The sequence below is a fragment of the Mustela lutreola genome, chromosome 3 (genome assembly GCF_030435805.1).
Source record: "Mustela lutreola isolate mMusLut2 chromosome 3, mMusLut2.pri, whole genome shotgun sequence".
Classification (NCBI taxonomy): Eukaryota; Metazoa; Chordata; class Mammalia; order Carnivora; family Mustelidae; genus Mustela; species Mustela lutreola.
In genome coordinates, this window is record NC_081292.1 from 35,071,470 (window position 1) to 35,098,974 (window position 27,505).

Sequence of the window (27,505 nt, forward strand, 5' to 3'; positions counted from 1 at the left end):
CCCCATTGAGTGGTTTTGGCACCCTTGTCAAAGATCATTTGACGGTGCACACAAGATTTTATTTCTGGGCTCTCTATTCTGTTCCATTTGTTTATTTGTCTTTCTGCCAGTAGTTCTGTAATAATGTTTCAAAATCACAAAGTATGAGTTCTCTAGAATTTTGTTTCTCTTCTTTTTCAAAATTGTTAGCTCCTGAAGTCTCTCCAGACTTCACATGAAATTTAGAATGAATTTTTCTATTTTTGTAAAAAAAATAACCATTGGGATTTTGATAGTGATTGGAATAAATCTGTTGCTTTGAGCAATAAGGACATCTTAACAATATTAAGTCTTCCAGTTCATGAACATGAGGTTTGTTTCTTTTTATTTGTGCCTTCTTTACATTTTCTTAGCCATGTTTGAAAGCTTTCAGTATACAAGTTTCACCTCCCTGGTTAGGTTTATCCTTAAGGTTTTTTTTTTCCCCTTTTCTTTCTGATGCTATTGTAAATGGAATTGTTTTCTTAATTTCCTTTTTGTTAATGGAATATACTTGTAATGCTCCTTTGTTTATCTTTTGGTCTGTGAATGGTCATTACCATTACATTTATGAAATCTGGTACACAGCTGAGATGAAATAATGGATCATACTCTAGCCCTGAGAATGCAAAATACTGTCTTTCTCTGGAATTATCTTGGGTGGTTCTCAGACTGTAGTTACAGATACACAGAAGCAATAGAGTACATCAGCGAGGGTAGAAAGCCATCAATAAATAAGGGTGACACACGCCAGGTTTTCTGGAGATTTTTTTTCCATTTTACTGTGGAAACTTTTAAAAAAGTTTTGTTTTTTTTGTTGTTTCTTTGTTTTTGTTTAGACAGAAATTGGGCTTTCCAGTTAAGTGATAAGAGATTGAGTAGTTGTATATTAATTTGAGAATTGTTACGGTGTATATAGTCAAACGTTTTTAAGGGAAAAAGAGACTTGGAAAATCAAATTTAAACTTATTCTGTTTGCAGTGGGAGGTTGAAGGTCTCAGTCTTAGGTGAGTACAGTGAAGAGTAGTTAATAAAGTAGCTTTTTCTAGATCGAATGATCTCTTAAGTATTAGATTGATTTTAAAGAGACATCAACTCTCTCTCTCTGCCTGCCTCTCTGCCTACTTGTGATTTCTCTCTGTCAAATAAATAAATAAAAATCTTTAAAAAAAAATAAATAAATAAAGAGACATCAACTATACTCAATTTTTTTTTTTTTTTTTTTTGGTAAAAGAGACTGGCACTCTCATAATTTCTAAGGCTAATGTGGTTTGGGGGAATGTTTTCTTTAAGATCCGATTGAATGCAGAAAAGCAGTTGTTTATGGTTCTCTAGCTTAGTTGATTTGAAGATCCTTAATGCTTATGTTGGGGGCAGAAAGTGAAGATGGAAAAGGATGCCCTTTCTAAGTTTTCTCATATGTAAGAAAAAATTGCTAATTATTTTAAATAGTAGGTTCTTTTTGGTCAAGGTAGTTAATAGTGCTAAATATTAATGGATAGATACCTTTGCAAATGATTGTTACATTCCATGCAAAGCAGTTTGAGTCCTAAACTCTGAATTACACTTTTTGTGTAACACATTGTTGATAGTTAACGTCTGATGAGTGTTTCATGAAGAGGCAGGGTATGTCCTATAACCCATTCTAGGAGTGACTAGGAATACTTGGTATGTGGAGCTTCAAAACATGATTTCGAAAGATGCAAAAGTGTGATATATACCTTCCTAAAGAGTGGATTTACATGTAAGCATTTAAAAAATTGAATCAGTTTTATTATAAGGCTCAGTTATATTACCTTGTTTTATTAAAGTACTGTAAAATGTATGTCAGACAAATAGCTTGTCTTCACTTACAGAAATGAATGTGAGACACAAGGTGATCTTTTCTGAGTGATTGTTTAAAATGCTGATTCGCTAAATTTTTTATTATTTAGAAGTCGATGGAGTTCTGGAGTAGGTGGAAGTGGAGGAGGATCCTCTGGTAGGTCGTCAGCTGGAGCTCGAGATTCCCGCCGACAGACCCGGGTCATTCGGACTGGACGGGATCGAGGATCTGGGCTTCTGGGCAGTCAGCCCCAGCCGGTTATTCCTGCGTCCGTCATTCCAGAGGAGCTGATTTCACAGGTAGAGGTCTTGAAGAACACTTCACATAACGCAACAAAATAGGAGGAGATTTAACCGAATATCTTGGGCTGTCGTCCTGGCTCACAGCCATGGGTTGTGAAATACTGCTTTTCCGTTATTGTACCTAGAAAGCTGATTTTGATAAAAGTGTAAGCAAAAGAGAATTAGCATAGCAGTCTTTTTTATTTTTTATTTCAGGCCCAAGTTGTCTTACAAGGCAAATCCAGAAGTGTCATTATTCGGGAACTTCAACGAACAAATCTTGATGTAAACCTTGCTGTAAATAATTTACTTAGCCGGGATGATGAAGATGGAGATGATGGGGATGATACAGCCAGTGAATCTTATTTGCCTGGAGGTTGGTGGATCACCATTGTAGTTTTCTCTTCTCTGAAGGAAGAGACTTTTTTGACTAGGGAATGGAATTTTAAAGTACAGTGGATTTTCTGATGGTTTTTCCCAAAGTGGTAGATATTTCTCATTGGAGTGTTTAATTTGATAATAAAATACTTTTAAGGGAAAATGAGAAATGTTTTTGCTCAGTAGACTTGTGTTTGGTTCCAGTAGAGACGTGGATGTATGTGTCTGTCTTTATCACTGGCTGACAGATGACTCTGAAATGTTGTTTTTTGATGTCCTTATTACTGAATATGTAAAAACTCTATTTAGATTTTAACTGCATTCATTATCTTTGTGCTGTTACAAATATATTAAATAGTTTTTTTTTCTTATGATTACTTAGTAGTTAGCCCAAGTGGCAATGCAATCATGCATTTCATGCTCTTTAAAATCTTTGTCTATAACGTTAACTTTATTTCCTAGGTAGTTATTACCTTTTTTCCTCAGGGTATATTAATAGTTTGCATCTCATTTTTATCTTATTTAATTTTCAGAGACCTTTCAGTGGTCTACAGATAATTTCCGTATCTGCTTTATTTATATTTGTTTCTGTTTATAGAGGATCTTATGTCTCTTCTTGATGCTGACATTCATTCTGCCCACCCAAGTGTCATTATTGATGCCGATGCCATGTTTTCTGAGGACATTAGCTATTTTGGTTACCCTTCTTTTCGTCGTTCATCACTTTCCAGGCTAGGCTCATCTCGAGGTAATTTTGCATTATTTCTTTGTGATCATTGGCTGGCTGTACAGAGAGATAGTGATAGAATTCACTGTGTTTGAACCTCTAATATTATAGTAATTATATAATAATAAATTACTACTTATTAGTGTTTTGAGTGCTTTGGTATTATTTTTGTTATTTAGTTATTTTTGATTTTGAAGAGCCACAAATAGTATTTTACTTTAGAGATGATCTTAACAACATTGTGGAATACTTATCAAGGGTTATGACTTACCTACCTATATTTTTAATTAGGCATATGGATTCTGAACTAAAAGCAGAATTCTACTTTACAGTGACATGCAGCATTCAGAAAACAAGTCTCTTTAGTTTATTTGATTAAAATACAGTGATTATTCTGTTCATTTTAAATCTTGGTTAGCTGGAAGAGTGAAATATGAAAAAATTTAAAAGAATGGGATTGGTCAGTAATAAATATGTGAAAATGATTATCTTATTAAAACAATATTTTCAAAAATTTGAAATCCTTCAAAGGTATAGTACGTAGTAGAGGTTAGAAGATTTTGAAATCATACAAATCTAAGACTTTCTGTTTGTCTGTTGGTATAGATTTAGCTTGTATTTAACCTTATTAAGTCAGAATTTTTACTTGCCAGAATATAAAACTGCTTGATTGAAATAACATACAAGAAGTGGTTATATATTACTTACTGATCATTAGTAAACTGGAAAAGATGCCATGTTATATTAAGACCTTGCTGCAAATATCTAGTACTTAAAAGCAAAGTTTAAAAAATAACAAATCTCTGATGATCTTTTAATATATTGAACTTATAATGTAATAGCTTTAAATATTTTTAAATAAACCCACACTTGATTACCTTAAATATATCAAGTATTGCATTTTCAAATATTCAATACTGAGCTCAAATAACTCCTTTAAATTTCTTCTCCCTTTTGCTTTTCTGTAGGTCATTCTGTGTAGGCATTATTTTTTATCCGAACCATATGAAATTGCTGGTACTTGACCATATTTGAACTGTACGGATGGCAATTTCATATGGTTCAATTTAATAATACTGTTTCTAGTCCTTATCCAAGTCCTGGAAAATATAATTTGATTACCTACTTAAATAATGTATGAGCAAACAAAAAGAACAAAACCAAAACAAACCGAAAACAAAGCTGGTTTCAGAGAGTTTGTAGGCTAATTGCAGGGGAAGCAATCTTTGTAAGGAAATCTTAATGTAAAGATTATTAAAAGAAAAAAAGAAGCTTGTCTGGTTCTCAGAAATGTGTAAATGAGACTGGTCATGAAGATCTGCTTCTAAAATTAAACAAGGACTTGAATTATAAAAATTTTTATAGTTAACGTTAATGGATTTGTATTTTAGCCTTTTCACATTTTTCCCCTGTATGTGTAGGGTTTTGTTTCTATTTTTGTTTTTTGTTTTCTGATAACTGAAGACACTCTTAACAAATACTCTTTTTTGGCTTACATATGTAACTAACATGTTGAAATTCTAATTTATGCATATTTTCTAATAAAGTTATGGTAAGCATTTTTAATGGAAGCCAAAAATTTTGAACTCCATTTTAAAAATCCAGTTTAAAATAAAGTAATTCTGCTCTAAAAACATGTAGTTGGAATTCAGAAAAGTCTGCTTCTACATATAGTGCTTAAAAATATTAGTTTATAATCTTCATAGCTTCACTTGAAAGAGTTAATGTTTTGAATGTTGCATGTCAGGCTTACTAGATATATACATTTACATTAAATTTTTGTGAGTAGATAAACTGCTGTTAGTTGCATCCTGAAGGGTCTTTACTAGAGAGTGGCTTACTTTTATCCCACTGGTGTGACCCAATTGCATACCAGTTCTCCTTCTTCCCTTAGAGAGAGACTCTGAGCTGTTGCGTGAACGTGAATCCGTTTTACGTTTACGTGAACGAAGGTGGCTTGATGGAGCCTCATTTGATAATGAAAGGGGCTCCACCAGTAAAGAAGGAGAGCCCAACCTGGATAAGAAGAACACACCGGTTCAAAGTCCAGTATCTCTAGGAGAAGATTTGCAGTGGTGGCCTGACAAGGTATTTGGAAAAATTCCCACCCTTTCCATTTAAATGGATTCCTGGCAAGCCCCACCCCCTCAAAAAGGTTTCTGTTTTACTTCAGATTTTTGTATTACCATTATTTAAACACACACAAACGTAAAATGGTATTTTTGTTTTGTTTTAAAATAGACATGTAACATCTTTATTTGGCATTGTATGAGTCATAGTGAGATATGCTTGGTGGTGCTATTATTTAGGTTTTTTGTTTTATTTTTTGTTTTTCCTGCTTGATGAAGTAAATCCGAGAAATTGGACTTGGAGTTCCAGATAACATATCAGCATTCTGTTTCAGGACTTGTTTTCTGGTGATAATTTTGCCAATAATTGATGGCCCTTTGTAGAAATTTGTTTTGTAAAGTCAGTGAACCCCAGTTACTATGGGGCAAGTTCATGGTCATTGATAAAAGGATGTATGTCAGGGCAAGATTAGGGATCTGTATTTCTTTGATTAGTTAGCTGTCCTGTTTCATGGCAATGAATTCCAACAGACCCTTTGCTCTAAATGCCGTGGGAGACAAAGCTGTCTGAACAGGAATGGACTAGGGGACTAGTTCTGGTCTGCATCCTGAGGAGAAATACGATGATTGGCTTCTAGAAAGCATCCAGGATTTGTTAAGTTGATTTGAATCTTTAAAAATTCATTACTGCCGTGTCTGAAGCAGACAGTATCTATATCCTGTTAATGCCATGGAGGTTTCATGTCGGAGGTGCTTGGTAATGGCTCCTGTAGGAAGCCATGTTTTCTGTCTCTCTTTTCATGCGCCTTTTTCTTATTTCCAGAGCCAGTGGGTAGGAAATTTTCTTAAGTAGAAGTAAAGTAAAAGAACGTAAGAACTTTAAGGTTAATTTCTAGCAGATACAGAGATTCTGATAGGGATTTCTTTTCTTTCTTTGAAGTTGAATTTGAATTCGGAGTATTAAAGGAAAATATTGTTTAGCTTTCTGAATTTGTTTATCTTTTATAGTAATTGTGAATCTTGATGTAGTTCATTTATTTTCCTCTGTATTCAGCTCATGTGGAAAGCTTGAATGCAAGAAGGAACATGAATTTTAATCAGTCTCTTTGTAAGCAAAAGGTTATTCTGTTTTCTTTGGCAGCTGACAAACTTTCCCTGAATTGGCATTCTCTTATTTCCATAAAACTAGACATGTCCTAAGTTCAGCTTTCATTCCATATAGTAGAAGGTGATTTAAACCTAGGCCTCTCCCCTCGCGTCCCTCCCCAACCCCCTGCCTCCCCCCCCCTCTTTTTTCCGTACATTGTTTTATGTTTCCTATTTCTCTTGTCTGGATCATATTAGGTTGGCTCTCCTCTGTGTTGGCAGGAAGTAATAGAGGACTCAAGAATTTTGTTTTAATAATGCCATCACATATATATTAGTCTGGGCTTCTTTATCATGTATTATTTTTGATGAATGAAAGTATTTTGAACAGTGCAAGTTTAATAAGCTGCTTTCCTGGCCAGTGTATGCTCTCATAGATTTAGCCAGTCTTTGTTGGTCTTTACCGATGGGCATGTTTTTAAAAAGTACAGCTTATTTTCAGAGACAGTTAATAAGTACATCATGAAACACACTAGTGTGTTATTTCCTTCATGTTTAGCTATTGAATGAAGGAGGAATAGGAGTGTGTCAAACAAAGTATATCCTACCTATAGCGTTTTTTCTATAAAATACCTTATTTAAAATATTGTCACTGAAACAGAGGATCATGGGGGGTGAGAGGGAAAAATAAAGCAAGATGAAACCAGAGACGGAGACACATCATAAGAGACTCTTCATCGTAGGAAACAGGTGAGGGTTGCTGGAGGGGAGAGGGGCGGGACAATGGAGTAACTGGTGATGGACATTAAAGAGGGCATGTGATGTTATGAGCACTGGGTATTTTATAAGATTGATGAATCACCGAACTCTACCTCTGAAACTAATAATGTGTTACATGTTCATTAATTGAATTTAAATAAGAAAAAATGTCACTGGAAAAGATCCACTTTTTATTAGCTTATGATTGGAATTTAGACATCAAAAATAACAGTTTAGGGAAAGAAAATAGCTTAACTTTTAAGTTAAGCTATTATATATCAAACTTTTAAGTTTATTATATATCAAACTTTCAAGCATTGTCACAGTTATCAGCAAGTACCAATCAGTGATATGAGGGCTATTGCTACCCTCAGAGAATGCAGAGAGCTATTAAAGGGAAAAAGACCTGGCCTACAGTTGACTTTCAGACAACATGTGGAACTATCTTGAAGGGGCATAAGATCAATACTACATGCAGAAATAGGTAATATGTGGGACCGTATTGGTCTGCCTGAATTGGAGGTGGTGATCCCTTAGAAGTACAAGGGTTTTGGGGGACAGCTTGATAGGTGATCTAGGGTCAGGTGGAGAGTGCAGGGAGATAAAGCGTTGTCAGCACACACTACTTAAAAGTAGTGTCTTTCTCTTTTTTCTTTTTTGAGGGGAGAGAGGGGTGAAAGAATGCCTCCCAATTAATTTCAGAAATGACCTAATCCAGTATTTTTAAATTGTAAGTTTGGGTAGTAAGCATAGTATTTTCACTCTGTGTTTTATAAGGGTTCATGAGAAATTCCATTGGTAAATTTTATGTGGATTAGTACTGACTTTCCTAATACCTCTGTAGAGAAACAGCACCTTCTTCCAAAATCCTCACCATTTTGTAGGCTAATAAATTAGTTCCTTTAATAGTGGAGTGAGTGCTCTCTTTTCATTTTTTTAAAACCTTTTACAGTATAATCTTGAACTGAAAATATTTTAGGTAACCTTAGATTTAAATATTTCCACAAGTTATTCTTTGAGCTAAATGTCAAAGCTAGTATATGTAAGAACATACTTGGGAATGCTTATGACTGGTGGTGGGACTGTAAATTGGTGCAGACACTATGGAAAACAGTAGGGGGGTCCTCAAAAAATTAAAAATAGTACTACCGTATTATCCAGCAGTTCCACTTCTGGATGTTTATACAAAGAAAATGAAAACACCCTAAAAGATACACGTACCTTTGTGTTCATTGCAACATTATGTAGAATAGCCAAGATATATGGAAATAACCTTAAGTAGCCATCATTGGGTTGTGGGTCAAGAAGTATATACATATATATACTCACACATATACTTGAATATTATTTCTCCATAAAAAAGAAGGAAGTCTTGCCGTTTATGACAACATAGATGGTACCTCCAGGGCATTACGCTATGTGAAATAATTCAGAGAAAGACATACTGTATGGTCACTCTTATATCTAGAAACATCAAATCAAAACAAAACACCAGCCTCATAGATACAGAGAACAGATCCGTGGAGACTGGAAGCAGGGTATCGAAAAGTAAAATGATCCCAGGGTCCTGGGATCGAGCCCTGCATCGGGCTTTTCGCTCAACGGGAAGCCTGCTTCCCCCCTCTCTGCCTGCCTCTCTGCCCACTTGCGATCTCGGTCTGTCAAATAAAGAAATAAAATCTTTTAAAAAAAATTGTTTTTTTAAACAAAAATAGGCATAAAAGTTTTTTCCCATACTCATTTTTCAGCATCTTAAAAAATATGATGTTGAAAGCTCCATGAAGACAGAGGTGAGGGTCATTCAATCAGTGTTAATTTAATAACCTTGATTCAATGCGTATTTCCTGTTAGGCGTTTTGCTTAGGTGTTAGGGTAAGAGTTTTGTAGAAAGCAGAACAATGATGTTAATGCTCTGGAGTAAGTACAATTGTAGAATTAGGTACAAGAGGCTCTGGGGAACCACTGGAGGCCAGAGCAGTTGCTAAGAGTGTGTACTCTAGATCCAGACTCCTGGAGTGTTCATATCCAGGCCTTGCCAATTACTAGCTGTGTAGCCCTGGTCAAGCCCTTTAACCTCCCTGGGCCTTTGTTTCTCATCTGTAAGATTGGGATAGTAATGGTTTTTACATTGTGAGATTGTTAGAAGAGGTAAGTGACTCAGTATATGTAAAGTGTAAAGAGGAAGGAGAAGCAGGGTCCTATTCTACAGACTGAACAGGTAGTTTCTGTAGGTCATAGAAAGGTAGGAGCCCAGTGGGTATTCCAAGTGGGACCATGTGGCAGTTGTATATTGTGTGCCAGATTCTCTGCTGGTACAGAGTTGGGCAGAAGCTGAAAGAGATACAGACCGTGTCCTTGGTCTCACTGGACTATAAAATGCAAGAGATGAAAACATTTCATTACGGTAGTAATATAGCATACTAGGAAATTAATGGGTAGTCTAGTCCATAATCTACCTAAGGGAGAAATGGAGGGAAGGCCTTTAAGTCCAAGATCTAGGTCACAGTTGAAGTAGCTAAGTTTATACTAGTTTTTGAGTCATTTTACTCAAGAATGTCAACATTCTTAATTAGGCTTCCCTGTCTCTTCATCCATCATTCCTCCCTCCCTTCCCAACACTCTGCTGTCCCCCATTTCTCTCCCTCTTGCTGTTTGCTTTTCATACTTTGTATTTCTGGAAGTAGCTGTGATAATTCAGTTACGTTGGTAAGAAGATGCAGTCTTGCCACTAGGTGGTTATCTCACATGGCTTCATGTCACTTTTCAGCCGTTTTGAAATGTACTTTTCTCAGACTAGAAATTTAGTTTTATGTTGCTGAATGTCTACGTGCAAAATGTAACTATATATATATTTATGCCAGCCTACTTCCAACAAGAATCTGAGGTGACTTATAAGGGAAAAAAAGATGCGCTCCAATCACGAAAGACTTAACCAAGAGAATCCCCAGATTAGAGTGAAGAGACGTGGGAGGGAGAGGAAGGAGTAAAGTTACACAGAAATCCGTGCTGAGTAAATCTGCTGAAGCTGAACATAAAAATAAAAACTTCGCTTTGTGCCCCATTAACAGACAGACGCTTTCAGTTGAAAGCACGCACAGATCCTTTATTTTCAGCAAATTGTGAGAGAAGCGTGTAGTGAGAGTCCTGTGGTGGGAGACGAAGGAAACACTGGGTGGGGCAGGCCGGTGCTCTTAATTTGCAGCCCCGTTCCTGACCGTTGTGGACTCGTTTTCATATGGTCTGAGTGAAGGATGGCAATTAGATTCGCACCGGTCTTCTGAGCTGTAGAGTTGCGTGTGAGTCTCTGTTTCTGTGAGTGGTGGTATGAGCAGATAGCCTCAGGACGCTTGGCTCCTTGCTTTAGCTGCTAGAGCAGCCGGTGGATCAGACTTGTTGATTGTACTGCTTTACCTGCCTGGTGCCAGAAGGGCAGGTTGAGAGGGGAGAGGTCTTTGTTGTTGTTGTTGTTTTATTGACACTTGGAAGCATCCAGGTAGTAGTACCTATTAAGAATTAGCTAATGTGTCACAGATGCAATTTAATAATGAAATAAGAGCAGAAGCAGAAAGGGTCATAAAGAGGGAATTAGAAGGCAGGCATAAGGAGACTAGGGAAGGAAAAATGAAGTGTGAGGAAATACAGTTGACCAGATTCCATGGAGTGACCTTTAGTTGTAATTCCATCCACTTCAAGCATAATACATGGTACGTTCCTGTTGGTGCTGGTACTTACTGGGAAAACTAGTGTTGGCTGGTAGTAGGCAAGTTAAAAGAAAAAGAAGAAGGTAAAATCCAGGTTTTCTGGGAGAGGCTTAGGAATAGAAAGACCAACTTTTTCAAAATTGATGTCACAAAATGTAGATGTGGTCAGCGGTGTTCATGTTGCTGGACTATGTGCTTTGCAAGTTTTGACCTGTAGGTAATTCCTGTCTTATATTTGACAGTTTCTGTCTCCTTTTGGGGAGGGATTTCTAGTTTGACTGATTACCTCAGTTCAGTTACTTAGTGTCCTTTAGACAATTGGAAATTTATTGAGTACTTCAACCACTAGTGACTTGATTTTTGTTTTTTAAAAAAAGAGGGCTACAAACTACTAATCTTTAAGGAAACATGCATATCTACTTTTTCCTGTTGGGTAGAAGCAGGCCCCAACTTGCTCAGAGGCAGCCATTATTACTTCATTAAAATAATAAAAACAATGTTTTCTATGGCATTATGAAATGAGTGAGCTAAAATACTGTTCTTTTGTGTTGTGCTTGATTTTTTAAAAATTTCTTTACATAATGAATCTAAATAAGGGCAGATTATTCCATCATCCTCCTATGGTTGGACACAAAAATTTCCCACATTGTCTATAATGGATTTTCAGGGTCTTTGGAGTTCAGTTAGCTCATTCAGGACTTAACCTGGGGAACGCTGGCCTATCTTGGGAGGATATAGATAAGTCACTTCTGAGGGCCCTTGTGCACCATACTCTTGCTGTAAGGATGATTTGTTTAGGATTCTACTGCTCTGGCAAGGCCTTTTAACTTGGAGCAGTTGGAGTTAAAATTCATTTGTTCATTCAGTTATCCGGGTCCTCCTGCTGTGTGCCATGCACCAAGCTGACCTTTGGGAGTGCAGGGGTGACTACAATGCAGACCCTCTCACAGGGGATTCAGTGGGGGAAGACAGACATTCGCATGCAGTATCCCGTGTTCACGGTGTGTGATCAGTGGTAGACTGATGGCATGCGCACAGTGCTTGGGGTTCATGGTGGCGAATGACTAATACCACCTGAGGGATTTGGCAGAGACTTCACAGAGGAGATGATATCTGAGCAGCATTTTTAAGGTTAAGTAGCCACTGACCAAGATGAAGAGGCATTCCAAACATATCAGGCATGGGGCCCGAGTCATGAAAGGGCATGGTGTATTTGTGGAACAATGAGAAATTCAGACTTGCTGCATGTAGTAGGGAGTAGGAGAAGAGCAAGATGGAGCAGGACTGCGAGTGCCCCAGGCAACCCGCCACAGGGTTAAGATGTTCCGGAGTCACTAGGAAGCAGACAGAGAGTTCTTAGAGAAGTGACATGATGAAAATTGTGGGTTTCTGTTTATTTATTTATTTTTTACGAGGTGAGCACTGTTGGCACTGTGGGAGAAGGATAGGAATAGGACACAAATCAGGAGTCTCTTTGGAGACTGGTAGAACTGTGGAAAGGAATTGTGAGCATTTCAAGCAAAGCAGTGGCAGCAGGAACCAAGGAAGGGAAGAATCTGAGGAATCCGAGGCAAAGACAGCTCTGGTTCTCTCGTCACTGTGTTGTTGAGAGAGAAGAGGAGGAGGTGACATAGTGCCCAAGTTTTCATGTCTCTCTCCTGTTACAGGGTGGGTGATGGATGTCATTCATGGAGAGGGCCTGCAAGGGGTGTGCAGCTTTGAAGGATCTGATACATTCATTTTATAGACGTTCGGGTGCTTTCAGACATCCAGGTAGATAACTCCTGCGGGATTAGTGTGGTGATGAGAGATTTGGCGCCCCAGTGGCTGCTGTCCATTAGGCTGAGAGCGGAGCATAATTTGTATAAAGGGGCAAGAATAGAATCTCGGGCAGGGAGTGCATGATGGTAGGAGGGAGATGGAGACAGTAGCCATGAAAATGGGAAGAAGACCACTAAGGAGTAGTGTGACCTGTGAATAAGGGACAGGAGAGGTTCCAGAACAGATGAACAGGGTCAAATGGTTGGAAGAGCTTAAAGAGAAGATGGGTCAATTAAACTCGTGAGGCTCATACGGTAGGGTTCTAGCTCTGAGTGAAAGCTGGTAAAGTGAAGCATATGCCAAGCAATTCACTTTACCATGAGTAGGACTGGAAGAAAGATTAGTTTGAATGGTTATTGGGGTTATGGGAGAGACTTACAGCCCATGTGTGCAGGTTACCTTTAGATACGAAAGAAGGATGCTGCTTTTCTGAGATGAAGGTGGGGAGGAGAGGAGAATGGTGTTTTTTGTTAAACAACTCAAGAAGAACAGGCATATTCAGCAAGCTTGTGCTTTTCTGGGTGAGTAGGAGGTAAAGTTGGGGGCTGTGGAACCACAGTTGAATTTGAGCACTTACTCGTGCTGCGCTCTGTGCTTTTGTACCTTATGGATGTTAGCGGTCTTTGGTTTTTTATCCTCTCCCCCTTAGAGGTAAAGAAAGAGGGTTCAGGGAAATTATAAAACCTACCCAAAGTCACATGTTTGATAAGTGTTGGATCCCGGTTAGGGGCTCACAGGATCAGATTCTGTTATCCTTTAAGCAAAGAAGGCTAAGGAAGTGAGGCAGAGATGTTAGGATTTGATTCAGCAAGCGGCCTTGGAGAGAGTTGATGACGCTTTTCAGACCCCTGTGGCGAAGGGAGGAGAGGAATTGCTAACTTGTAGAACTTCATATTTGATCTCCCATCCGTCTGTGGAATGACTTGAAAATAGGGCTGATGTTGTTAAAATAGAAGATTAAAATGCATGTTCTTTCAGTACACCGCTGGGGCATAATCTGTAGTTACATTATAAATTGTGGCTGACTTCATAGGCTTCAGCTGAGCACTTCGCCCATCTGACCAGATAAGATTGGAATTTGACAGAAAAGCAGAATGACAACATTGGTTCAGCATACTTCAGAGCCAGAATTCCGAAGAGAAGCGGTGTATAGACCAGTAGCAAAAGTATAACCAAAAGTCTCTTACCTGGCAAGTTTCGTTCTGTGATTTCTGGGTAGCGTCACGACTCGGATTGTATTAACATATTAATGTGAAAAAATTATTATTGATACTCATTTACATTTATTGTCTTAGATTTTTAGAATTTATTTGCACTGAACTCCTGGAGTGAAGCTGGTCCGAGTGTTGGGGGTTATTAAGCTGAACTCCTGGCATGTGCTTTACCTTAAAACATTAAATGAACTTCTGCCTTTAAATATATATATATACATATATATATATATATGAAAAAAAAAACCCAAAACAAACAAAAAAACAACATGTAGACCTTTGTTTCAACAGCTTGGAAGAGCCTAGAGGGAAGCAGTCTTCTGTCTTGACGTTTGACTCTCCCAGCTGCAGCTTCTTAAGCTTCTTACTGTTGTTTCTTCATTTGGCAATTTATTGAGTGTGCCTACTCTGTGCACTGTTCTCTGAAGCGGGGCTATGGGGGTAGACCAGACAAAGCTTATATTCAAGTGAATAAACTATCAATGAGTAATACAGTATGTCAAGTTGGGAAAGGTCGTCACCTGAAAAGAAAGTAGAGTAAGGAGACGGAATACGAGAGTGGTGGTTTTGTAGGTGGTGTGGTCAGAGGTTTCATTTGAGCAGGCTTGATGAAGGAAAGGGGTTGAGTCACCTAAGAAACAAGGCAAGAGAATACCAGGGACTTGGCAGGTCCTGCAGGCATGGTCCAGGAGCCGAAAAGAGGCGCATGTGCCGGGAGTACAGGGAGTGAGTTCAGGAAGCAACCAGGGCCAGGGTCTTGCAGGCTGTGCTGAAGACTTACTTGGCATAGGTGTGATTTACACGCTCACAGAATGAATCCAGGTTTGATGAAGTGATTAAAGCCATTTTAGGTTTGGCGATTATTACATCTATCCTCTTGTACAATTTTTCACTTTATAGGATGGAACAAAATTTATCTGTATCGGGGCTCTATATTCTGAGCTTTTGGCTGTCAGCGGTAAAGGAGAACTTTATCAGTGGAAGTGGAGTGAATCTGAGCCTTACAGAAATGCACAGGTATGTTATCATATTAAAGCTGCATTGAATGGCGCTACATATTGACACACAAAATGGTAATTGTGTTTCTTATACTTTTAAAGAATCCTTCACTACATCATCCACGAGCAACATTTTTGGGGCTAACCAATGAAAAAATAGTCCTGCTGTCTGCAAATAGCATAAGAGCGACTGTAGCTACAGAAAATAACAAGGTACAGAACATTGGGCATTGCTTGAGAAACATTTCACGCTTAAATTCTTAGTTTTCTTCCTCTCCCTGCCCCTTCTCCATCTTTTCATTTTCTTTCTAACTAGATCCACAAAACACAAAGCATCTCAAACCTAAGAGAGTAATCTAATATATAATCTTTTGTTGCTGGTTTGTCCCTATATTATATTATCCCTTTTGGGGGAAGCTTTGTCCTTTAAGGGAAAGAAACAATATTCAAGATAGGGCTGACAAAAGAGGAGCTACTGAAAAGCCGAAGAGATGGACTGGGAAAGTATGGGGTATTATACCTCGGGTTATCAGTTTGGCTTTCGAGTTACTAAATTCTTTTGAAAATTGTTGAGGCAGATGTTTAGTTTTGATTAATTTCTTAGAGATGGCTTCAAACATTCAATAACTGCTACTTTGATTTATGTGTATGAAGAAAATATTTTAGGCTCTAGTCTTAATTAAGAATCTTTTCTGAATTCCTTATTTTTCTGGCATTTAACAGAGAATTTTAGAATTCCAGTCCATAGAGTATGTCTGTCTTTTCCTAGTTTTGACCACATCCTTTTCAACAGATTATTTGTATTATATTTATTTAAGCCCTTATTATTTTACTCTTTAGGTTGCTACATGGGTGGATGAAACTTTAAGTTCTGTGGCTTCTAAATTAGAGCACACTGCACAGACTTACTCAGAACTTCAAGGTGAACGGATTGTGTCTTTACATTGCTGTGCCCTTTACACCTGCGCCCAGCTAGAAAACAATTTATATTGGTGGTGAGTATCACAGGGAGAGGGAATTCCTTATCAGTGAATGCTTTTAGGTGCATAGATAGGTGCTTTGAGTAGTGGAAGGTTGGTCAAAAGATAATGAATGCTTCATGGGGAGGGAAATTTCACTATGGAGCAAAGTAATATTAAAAAAACCCTTAAAATGTTTTACAAGTAACGCATACTTTAGTGACTATCATTATGGAATTTTATGAAAGTATAAAGTAAAAACTGAACATCACCTACTGTCCTACAACCTAAAGATAACTACTGTTAGAATTCAGGAGTATTTAATCTTATTTTCCTATACGTAAATATGTACTTTGCTTTACATAATTGGAAGCATAGTCTTTAGGGTATTTTTTTCATGCTTTTTTTCCATTCAATAGTATTGCTTAAAATACAGTTTTATTTTTTTATTTTTATTTTTATTCTTTTTTTTAAGATTTTATTTATTTATTTGACAGAGAGAGATCACAGCAGGCAGAGAGGCAGGCAGAGAGAGGGGAAGGGAAGGAAGCAGGCCCCTGCTGAGCAGAGAGCCCGATGCGGGACTCGATCCCAGGACCCTGAGATCATGACCTGAGCCGAAGGCAGCGGCTTAACCCACTGAGCCACCCAGGCACCCTAAAATACAGTTTTAAAGGTTATTGAAGTATCTCATTGGATGAATATTCTATGCCTTCCTTAATTATTCTTTTCTGTTAGGGATTTTAAATGTGTTTTCTGTTGTGTTTTAAGGAGTTAGTAGTAAATTTGCATTGGTAGAAATATTATATAGGGGAATCTACTAATGAGATATAGTTGTTTGGAAGAAAATTTTGGGTGATGAGTTTTCTGTAAATTTTAATCCCTGAAGGCTTAATAAAAAGGAACCATTTAGGGACGCCTGGGTGGCTCAGTTGGTTGGACGACTGCCTTCGGCTCAGGTCATGATCCTGGAGTCCCGGGATCGAGTCCCGCATCGGACTCCCAGCTCCATGGGGAGTCTGCTTCTCTCTCTGACCTTCTCCTCGTTCATGCTCTCTCTCACTGTCTCTCTCTCAAGTAAATAAATAAAATCTTTAAAAAAAAAAAAAAAAAAAAGGAACCATTTATGTGTTAAACCTGTGATCAAGTTATTAAGAATAAGTTGTACATGCTAATACTATTCTGAAACAAAAATACTGTAATATATGTAATTTCAAATTTATTTAATAGGCTTCTTTGCTGCTTGTTTGACCAGTTTATACTTTTTCTTTTCAGGGGTGTAGTCCCTTTTAGTCAAAGGAAAAAAATGTTAGAGAAAGCTAGAGCAAAAAATAAAAAGCCCAAATCTAGTGCTGGTATTTCTTCAATGCCAAACATTACTGTTGGTACCCAGGTAAGTGATTAGAATGAAATGTGTCTTAAGGGACAATGTTTCTCTTCAAAATCACTTTCGTCCCCTGTAAGCAGTTTTACAAATGAATGTCATTCAAAGTACCAGATTCCAGTAGCATGTATGTGCTCTTTATTCAGTAGCTGATTAACAGAGATTTCTGCCCCAGTGTCAGTAGGTTTCCCTATGAGGCAGGGTTCCCAGATTTGCCTAATTTTAAGAACCACTTGGCTCTCCTTACCTGAAACGTTCCTTCAGTTTGTTGGAGGGTATGGCCTGAACATCAGCAGGCGATAAACCGCGGGGCAGTTTGAACGATACTGCTCTCAGGGATGTTGTCAGCGTAAGGCAGGAGGCTTCGTCAGATCTCTGTTTCGGCCAGTTTCTGTTGTTTGAGTCTGAGATGGTCTTATGTGCCTGTCTCATAGATAGGTAATTTTTTCAGTACCTCTGTGGAGCAGAGTGTGTTCCGAGGACTTCTGCTGGCTTCGCCATTCTTTCAGGGAATCTGCAGAGTCCTGTCTCCTCTGTTTACGTATCTGTGTGAAGCTGAGTTGTCTTCATACACTTGAGTCTTAAGTGCTGTATCATAACAGATGGGATGCAGAAGCAGACATGGGAATGTCTTTCTGTTAAATCAGATATTAAGAGATTTGCAGAAATGTAAATAATGCCACTTTCCCTGCTATTCTTTTTGAGAATGTAGTTAGTTATAGTTCATAAAATTGTTTCTATTAACTTGGGGTTTATTATTGTTAAATATTTAAAAGTTTCTCAGTTTTAATAATACATTAAGTACCAACTAGATAGGATCCAAATAAAAGATTTTTGAGTCCTCAGTAATATTTAATAGGGAGAAAGGGTTTTGATACCAAAAGAGTTTGAGAACTGTTGTTATACTTCTCATTCATTAGATTCTCTAGTAATTTTATCTTCAGGATAAAACTTGATACATATATTCATTATAGCAAATGCTGAAATAAATATTTTAAGGGCTTTTAAATCCCTGTCACTTAGACAGTTTTTTTATTTCTTTTACTTACACAGGGTGGTGCTAATTTTGTCATCTTGCACTTCCCTTCACTTGTTTTTTTCTCATCACAAGGTGGTATTACTTACAATTCCTATGTCTTAAAAAATCGTCACCATTTTTAGCTGTACTTTTCAGCAAAGCCCAGCTTAAATGTACCCATTTTTGTTTGTGTCTCTTTTGTTGTTGAGGGGCGTCATATTTGCAGCTGTCTTGTTCTGACTCCTTTCTTGGCCTCCCAGCTAGGAAGTTTTCAGTGATTATCCACTATTTTGAAATTTTTGTTCAACCTTCATTATTTCTTTCAGTTGCTTTGGACAGATCTTTCTCTTTAAGAAGCTCCCCTTTTCCTGTTTAGTCCATGTTCTGATTTTTGATGTTCTCCAGTTCCTTGTTCACCAGACTCACATAATAGCAGGATATCCTAGCATTTGCCTTATTAGCTTGTAAGATGACGTTACTATAGACAAGGAGAGTAGAAAAAATAATTTAAAGATGTACTGAAAAAAAGTTTTAAAATAGCATCGCACTAAATTGCTGAGAGGTAGTGGTGTATTAAGTATTTTGGTGGTAGAGCTAAGATTTTGTTTTAAAGCTTTAGAAAACTAGAGATTAAAGACAGTCACAGCCACAGAACAGGGAGGGCACTGATCATTTAGAGTGTCCATAATTGAGAGGTATGCATGTAGCAGCGGTTCCTTGGGATATCTTGTTTATGTGGGACCCTGAATACAAACCTTCTTGTCTTGAAGGTGCATTTATTTTTTATAGGAGGACATTAATAAACAACCTACCTTCTAATATAAAGTCTTAATCACATTTCTCTTTCAAATATAGGCTTTTTTAGAAAAAGATTTTATTTGACAGAGTGAGCATGAGCACACGCAGAGGGAGCAGCAGAGGGAGAGGTAGACTCCCCATTGAGCAGGGAGCACGATGTGGGGTTCGGTTCCAGGACCCTGGGATTCATAACCTGAGCCGAAGGCATAGGCTTAACTGACTGAGCTACCCAGGCGCCCCCCAAATACAGACTTTGTTATTAAAGATTTTTATTTATTTGAGAGAGTGAGCGACAGAGAGAGCACGTGAACGTGAGTGGGGAGGAGGGGCAGAGGGAGAGGGAGAAGCAGACCCCCGCTGAGGAGCGGGAGCCCAATATGGGGCTCGATCCCAGTACCCTGGGATCATGACCTGAGCCAAGGCAGACACTTACCCAGTTGAACCACGCAGCTCCCCTGTTTCACCTTCTTCTGTGTCACGGTTAATTAAAAACCACCAAACACATGATCTTCACATATGCCAGTGTCAAGTACAACATAATCATTAGTTACTGGATGACTGGACAGAATGTCAGTAAGACTGAGCTGTTAGAGAAATGAGAGATTTCCTGGAATGATGTGTATCTTTAATTTGGAACTATTGTTGGTGCGTGTGATGGGGCCACCCTGCAGGTATTGGTTTTGGAGTGTGACCTGAGGGTGCTCCTCGGAGGTGAGAAGTTTTAGGTTATTCAGTCCTGAACTCAGTTAACTTCTAACACTGATGTTAACAATTTTTTTTTTTTTTAATGTAAGAAAAAAACCTATAATATCCAGTGAAACTTCTGGTTTGTAGAAAACTATAGTCTTCTGGGGGAAAGAAATACCCATAGAGATGAAATTAAGAGAGCCTGAATACTGTAGAGCATCACAAATTAGGAAAGTAATTTCAAATTATAAGAAGACAACAAAAAGTGTAATTGTTTTGTTCACATTTTTTTTTTTTTTAATGCCAGCCTTTAAAAAAAGTTTCTTCTCTGTTTCTCTTCTATTTCCTTATAGCAGAATGGTCAGGATAGTTGGTGCATGAAATTAATTTGTTGTATAAGGTGTTATTTTCTTAGCAAATGTGCTGGAATTATTATTGCTCCTTAATTTGGGGAACAAGTTATCCACACACACACACACACCCCCCCCCGGATTTCATTTTTTTGTGAGAGAGAGAGCACAAGCAGGGGAAGCGGCAGGCAGAGGGTGAAGCAGGCTCCCTGCTGAGCAAGGAGTGGGATGTGGGAATCCCTGAGCAGAAGGCAGACGCCTAACCAACTGAGCCACCCAGTTGTCCCTGGGAACAAATTCTTGATAGAGACCTTTTTTGTTTTGGGGTTTTTGTGTTTTTTGCTTTGTTTTGTTTTGTTTTGTTTTGATAGAGATCTTTAAGACAATGCTTTATCAGCATTATTGTTGGTGTTGACTGTTTTTGGAAAACCTAGGAAATAATACTTTTATATATTGTATTTTTATACATTTGAAGCAATTCTTCTAGTTTTAAAATTATGTCATTTTGATGGTGATTCTTTTGTATGCTAGGTATGCTTAAGAAATAATCCTCTTTATCATGCTGGAGCAGTTGCTTTTTCAATTAGTGCTGGCATTCCTAAAGTCGGTGTCTTGATGGAGTCGGTGTGGAATATGAATGATAGCTGCAGATTCCAACTTCGCTCTCCCGAGAGCTTGAAAAGCATGGACAAAGCTAGCAAAACTACTGAAGCTAAGTAAGTACTCTAACTAATCATGGTTTTATACCAGTTTCTAGTTTGTTCTATATGTGAGGGAGCTAGTCAAGGCTGACTTATAGGTGCACAGTGACAGAAGAGGGCTCGCGTGGTGTGTCTCATGAGGATGCCTAAGAGTTTTGAAAGGAGTCGGTCAAATTTACTGTTTGCAGCTTGGTTAATATTTGTATATTTTAGTTCTTGATGTTCAGCTGGAGTGACCATGTAGAGATCTCTTTTGGTGTCTTTGTTTTTTCATTAGAGTGTGTCCTTTGCCATGGGGTTGTGGCAGTAATAATGTGTTCAGCCTTACCCGTATCAAGCCAACTTTGCCCTTCTCTCTCCCTGTATAATCATCTTAATTTTTACCTAATGTCTCATCTGTGTCTTAATCCTTCCTTGGAAGGGTTTTACAAGTTAATTTGCTGGGGAGGGAAATTCTATAAAGGATTTGTAAATTTTTGGGTTGGAGGGATATGCGAACAGAAATACCACATAATTGTGTGGAACCCACACACAGAATCTTATTGTTGGGGAGCTAGATACATAGATCTTAGTTAACTCTTGTACTTTTAGGAGCATCTACTTGTCTCTAAAAATATTGGTATATAGTGTAATTTGGTTGTTTGTTATATGAACTTAAAAAATGTTAATGAAGTCTATAACCTTTATTCTTAATCTTATAAAAATATGTGCCTTACAGAAACATGGATGACTAATGTTATCATATTTCAGAAATAACATTTTAAATATTTGTATGTATATCCTTTTTAAAAAATGTATACAGGTGTTGAAAAGAGATAATGGGGATTGACTATACATAGAGATTTTTAAAGTACTGAAATTTTTTCATTTGCTCAAGTAAACGTAAACTTGCTGTCTTTATCGCTACTATTTTAATGTTAAAAATGAAAATTGAAGTTTAGAAAACACAGGGATTACTGTTAAATAAGTTAAAATAAACCAAAGCTGTTATAACTTATGCCAAATTAAGGCTTCCTGCTTTGTTGTAGTGTGCTCTAAATCTCTCTCCCTCCACTTTCTCCCTTTGTTTTGTTTTACAAAAGAGATTTATAGACTTCCTCTCTAATTACAGTGATTTTTATCCTAAAAATAAAAGTAGCAAAACACATTTTCATTATTTATGAAACTTCGTAAAGAATGGTTGAAATATTTTTGACATGCCACAAATGAGTTTAAATTAGAATATGCTATAGAGATTATGTAATTTATGAAGTTTTTCATGTCTTCCTTGAAATTTTCCATCTTTATTAATAAATTTTAGTAAAAGAGCTTAGTGAAATTAAATGTTAAGAACATAGTCATTTTCATGTGAACACTCTTTGCTAAGTCGTTGATGCATTCACTTTAAAGGCATGCTAGTGATTAGTCAGTATCGGCCTGATTCCACTGTCACAAGATTTGCAAAGCAGCCGTGAACGAGTGTTCGCATGTGCTTGTACGGAGTGCTTTGCCAAGATGCTGGTGAAAATAATACTGGTTTTCTGTGGACTTTTTCTAAACTCAGGTGACATTCCTGGTGGAGGTGATAAGAGATGAGGGGGTTAAGATGATGGCCCTGATTATAAAATATACCAGAATGATCTATATATAACAAATTTCTTAGTATAGGTGACTATTTTTCTGACTAAAAAATTGACTTCTGCCTTTTAATGACTGAAAGTATTTATGTTTTTACTATCTGTAGAGTATCATGTAGTTGTTGACTGTAGTTGTCCTCTTAGGTAGAGTTAATGGAATAACTCAGTGCAGAGGGATAGTTTATAGTTTATTAATTCTGTGGTTTCTCATTTCGGTTGTAACAGATGATGGTTCATCACCAAATGGTTCAAGAATAAATTTTTGTAAGCCATTGTGAGTAGAGTTCCGTCTTTGAACTCTAAGGAATTAATGATCTAGTTGGCATTTTATTTATTTTCCTTCACTATTTTCTCAGTTAAATTGCTATGTCCAAGTCAGGGTTAAGTGAAGTGTGAAACATGTTTGCTCAAGAGGCTTAGGCTAAATTGAGTGTAGTTTTTGTTGTTATTCCTAGATAAGGCGTATCTGAATCATTGTTCCATGTTGTTGATAGCTTTATATGGTGTATTTTTCTTTCCTTTTGAAACATTACTAAGAATTTGAAGTATGCACTGTGTACCTTTTTCAGTATCTTGAGTCCTAGAAATAGACCACTTTGTACAATATTTAATATTCCATTCCCTTACAAGAATAAGCTTGAGTCTTAAAAATCATCTGACAAGTCCCTAATACTTTATTTCCCTAATGAGGAGATCTTATTTCTAATCTCAGGCCTGAAAGTAAGCAGGAACCAGTGAAAACGGAAATGGGTCCCCCGCCATCTCCGGCATCCACGTGCAGTGATGCGTCCTCCATTGCCAGCAGTGCATCAATGCCATATAGTAAGTTTTATGTGTGGCGTGTACTTGCTGGTCCAAATCAGGTCCCAGGCAGACAGCTGTGTTCACTCAGTCTGTGATTTGAGGCAACTCTATAAATACCATTTTTCATACTTTATCATATCAATTGTATTTTTGCCAGTTTGATTGTGTGTGTGTGTGTGTGTGTGCGCGCGCGCGTGCACACAGCTTCGTTAAAATGAGGAAAAAATGGCGTTTACACTGTTAATTTCTGTTGTTTTTGAGAGTTATGTTGTTTTTTAATTTGTAAAATGCTTTACCGTAAGAGTAGGAAGTAATGCCACTAATTAGAATATCTGCCCACCTTTGCTGAGACTGTTTTTGTTGTAAATTGGTTATGGCTGGGTCACCATTCTTGCTCAGACTTTGTAGAATTTATGAACCTAGACTCACTATTGCACCTTGGATTTAAAGAGTATTTTGAAAGGTCCTCAAAATAAATTTATTTTGTAATGTATTTACTTTGTACCTGACAAAACTGAACGTTAGACTTCAGTAGTTAGTTACGTAATAGTTTTAAGAATAGCCTAACAGGTCTATTTTTTAAACCTTGGTCAGATAACTCTAATTTTAAGGGTTCAAAGTAGGTTTTTTAATTTCTTCTTCGTGATGTTTGCAGTAGTGTTAATATCATTAGACATTGACAGATGATATGAAGTCATTTGAATTGAAAGTTGGTCATAAAACATAAAGCAGTATTTCACAGAATTGTTACTTAGATAGCTCAGTTATGTGTCCCTTTACGGATGATCTTTTGTCATATATTTAGATGAAATCTATAAAGTCTCTTTTACATTTTCTTTTTGGTACTTACCATTTTGTTGTTGTCTAAGAACGACGACGGTCCACCCCTGCCCCGAAAGAGGAGGAAAAGGTGAACGAAGAGCAGTGGTCTCTTAGGGAAGTCGTTTTTGTGGAAGATGTTAAGAATGTTCCTGTTGGCAAGGTTTGTTCAAAATACGTAAGAATTATTTACCGCCAGAATTAGAACAGTATTGGTTATCCAAGAACTTACGGTTGGTGAGTGTTCATCCCTGTCCTCAAAGCTGCTTCATTTATCACTTTCAGTGAGCCCTTAGCCTGTTGCGGGTATCTTCTCTGTCCCTGAAGATGAATAGATGACTCTAAGTCCTCTTCTTCAACATTTATGGTGATATGTTGCTCTCTTTAAAAAAAAAGTGTTAATTTGGAATAAATTCATATTTGCCGAAAGTTGCAAGAGATTATATGTATGTATTTTAAGATTGTTACTACTTTTTGATACACTCCATTCTTTGGAAATGTTAGTTCTGAAGGAGAGATCATCTTCTATAACATTTAAAAACTCCCTTAACATTTAAAACTCTTTATTGTTTTCAAGTCACCTTCTAGTTTCTTTCCCCTTCTTTCTGGAGAGGGTCTTGCTTTCTAAGAAAACAAGTGGGTAGAGTCCATCAGCTGGAATGCCACTGATTTCACGTTTCCTTCCACACGTACTGGAAAACGAAATGGATCTGTAGCTGCAGAATACCTGCAGAGTAAAGGTTTTCCTGATCGCTCATGTGTTTCTGAAGTTGGTGGTCTTCCATTTGTACTCAAGGGGAAGAGGAGGTATGCCATCCCCTATAGTTTACAGAGGCTGTTTTCACACCATCTTCCATGTGACTGTCAAAGCAGAACTGTCGTTTGTGGGCAGGTGTTTCCTCTGAGAAGATTACACGGGCTCAAAATCGCAAACCGAGTAGCTGAGATAGGACTCAAATATTCTGGTTGCAAGTCCTGTGCTTGTCTTTCTGTACCCAGCTCACTCTCTATCTGTGTTGCCCAGAAGGGTAGCCACTAAGTATATATGTGTCTAGTAAAGTTTATTAAACTTAAATAACATAAAACCTCAGCTCTTTAGTCCCATTAGCTCCATTTTCGGTGTTCAGGAGCCACTTCTGGCTAATACCTACCATCTCAGGCAGTGCAGATATAGCACATTATGATCTTCACGGAAGTGCTTTCACACAGCAGGGCTCTTAACTAGTAAAGAGGGAGGATGGGAGAATCTCAAGGGTTATACTTCATTTTTGTAGCTGATGGCTAAACATCTCCTGGCTGTAAGTGCTGGCTGTGTGGGTCAGTTGCTCTCTGGTAAGCCTCGAATACAGATGTCAACAACAAAGCTTTGGTGAGTCTGTTGAGGTTCATTTTCTTTTCCAGGTTCAGGTTAGTTTTATAACTTGTTCATCAGTAAAGAAATAGAAGAAATTAAATGCCTTTGATGTTAAGTAAGTTCAGTGGATCTCATTTGCATATTGATTTCATAGAAGTTGGTTAATACTCAGTATATTGGGCTGTGCTTCCAGGTGCTAAAAGTGGATGGTGCCTATGTGGCCGTAAAGTTCCCAGGAACGTCCAGTAATACAAACTGTCAGAGCAGCTCTGGCTCGGATGCTGACCCTTCCTCTCTCCTTCAGGACTGTAGGCTACTGAGAATTGATGAACTGCAGGTAGGTGTAGAAGGATCCTTCAGCGGGTGGGTGTGGGGCCTGATGGCTTGATTGCACTCCAGAGTTTGAGCGCAAGTTTCCTTTTGTGTCATGTAGGTTGTCAAAACTGGCGGAACACCGAAAGTTCCTGACTGTTTCCAAAGGACTCCTAAAAAGCTTTGTATACCTGAAAAAACGGAAATATTAGCAGTGAATGTGGATTCCAAAGGTAAAGCTTTTTGTAACTTTTTCAGTTGGCATATGTTATATTCTTTTAATACTTGTGTAGTAAATGGGTGGAGGATAAAGTGATGTGAGGTGTTATGGCAGTTTTTGTCCCTTGTGTGTAATGTTATATAGCGAAATGAATCTACATTTCAAACGTGACCACAGATGTTAAGATTTGATGGGCACTTTATTAGAAATTACTAAAGATGTATAACATTGTTTTTTACATTTATGTTTTCTAAAGGTGTGCATGCTGTTTTGAAGACTGGAAATTGGGTACGGTACTGTATCTTTGATCTTGCTACAGGAAAAGCAGAACAAGAGAATAATTTCCCTACAAGCAGCATTGCTTTCCTTGGTCAGAATGAGAGGAATGTAGCCATTTTCACTGCTGGACAGGTAATAGAGGCTTATTTTTGCTTTTGAAATTTGGTAGGACAACATTGACATTTTTGTAGAGCCTAGGGGTAGGCTATAATTTGCTTGTTACTAAACTGTTGAAGAATTTAGAATATCAGGCACGATTAATACTGGGTTTCTTATTTGGCCACTATAAACTGAACTTATTTGAAAATAAATATACCTGTTGTAAAAATCAAAGATGCATTTTTGATTGGGAACCAAATTTTATTATTTCCCCTCTTTTGTAGGAGTCTCCTATTATTCTTCGAGATGGAAATGGTACTATCTACCCAATGGCCAAAGATTGCATGGGAGGAATAAGGGATCCTGATTGGCTTGATCTTCCACCTATTAGTAGTCTTGGAATGGGTGTACATTCTTTAATAAATCTTCCTGCCAACTCAACAATCAAAAAGAAAGCTGCTATTATCATCATGGCTGTAGAGGTAACTTGACTACTGAAACTATGTGGAGTTTTAATTCACAAGATGATGCTAGAATCTAGGGAAAACAATCCTGAACAGATGATTTGTTAACCCTCTCTATAGGTGGTGATGAGAGATGAGTAGACCAATGATGACAGTGTAAGTGCTTAAGGCATGCACAGTGTTGCAGGAGCACAAAGGTGAGGGATATAAATCAGACTGTGACTGGAGAGAAGGCTTCTCTGAGGAGTTGATGCCTGAACACAGCTTTGAATAGTCAGATAGGAGTTTCCTAGACAACAGCTGAGGGTGGGAAGTGTTACCCATAGCACCAAGAACAGCCTTTAATGAATCTCAGTACATTGGGAGACTGTGTAAGTTCTATTGATAAAACCAGAAGGTAGGGCTCCTATGGGTCAGTGAGTAACAAGTGCAAAGTCTGGAGAAAGGCACTGGGGTGCCTTGTGTGCCAACCTAAGGGGCGTATGAGCTTTCCCCTGAAAGCTAGGAGGAGAAGGATTTTAAACTGGCTTTTTAAAAGAAGTGTAGGGAAAAAAATAATAAAAGAAGTGTAGAGACCAGATAAAAAGGTGCATGAAGTTATCCAGGTTAGAACAAAGTAAGCTTGAGCCCTTGGATATGAGGAAGAGTGGATGGATTCAAGAGATCTTAAGGAAGTAGAAACTCTGAAGCTTGGTGCTGGTCATCAGTAAATGATAGGAAGGAGATCAAAGCTTCTGATTTCAGTGTGGTTGGTTGGGGAGAGGGAA

At 37.8% G+C, this 27,505-nt stretch overlaps 1 protein-coding gene across 6 annotated transcripts in view; it reads left to right on the plus strand.

Annotated features, from left to right (window-relative positions):
* UBR5 (ubiquitin protein ligase E3 component n-recognin 5) overlaps positions 1–27,505 on the plus strand; it is a 132,653-nt gene that overhangs the window by 50,328 nt on the left and 54,820 nt on the right. For 4 of the 6 annotated variants that reach the window (XM_059165883.1, XM_059165885.1, XM_059165884.1 and 1 more), the window contains exons 6-20: positions 1,953–2,142; positions 2,341–2,500; positions 3,101–3,250; positions 5,106–5,317; positions 14,777–14,893; positions 14,977–15,087; positions 15,715–15,869; positions 17,109–17,226; positions 20,602–20,786; positions 23,100–23,209; positions 24,061–24,173; positions 25,558–25,701; positions 25,798–25,909; positions 26,153–26,307; positions 26,559–26,756. In XM_059165883.1, the coding sequence (XP_059021866.1) occupies positions 1,953–2,142; positions 2,341–2,500; positions 3,101–3,250; positions 5,106–5,317; positions 14,777–14,893; positions 14,977–15,087; positions 15,715–15,869; positions 17,109–17,226; positions 20,602–20,786; positions 23,100–23,209; positions 24,061–24,173; positions 25,558–25,701; positions 25,798–25,909; positions 26,153–26,307; positions 26,559–26,756 (2,230 nt within the window). The remainder of the gene's footprint in view (positions 1–1,952; positions 2,143–2,340; positions 2,501–3,100; positions 3,251–5,105; positions 5,318–14,776; positions 14,894–14,976; positions 15,088–15,714; positions 15,870–17,108; positions 17,227–20,601; positions 20,787–23,099; positions 23,210–24,060; positions 24,174–25,557; positions 25,702–25,797; positions 25,910–26,152; positions 26,308–26,558; positions 26,757–27,505) is intronic. The other 2 variants (XM_059165886.1, XM_059165888.1) reach the window with 1 other exon arrangement.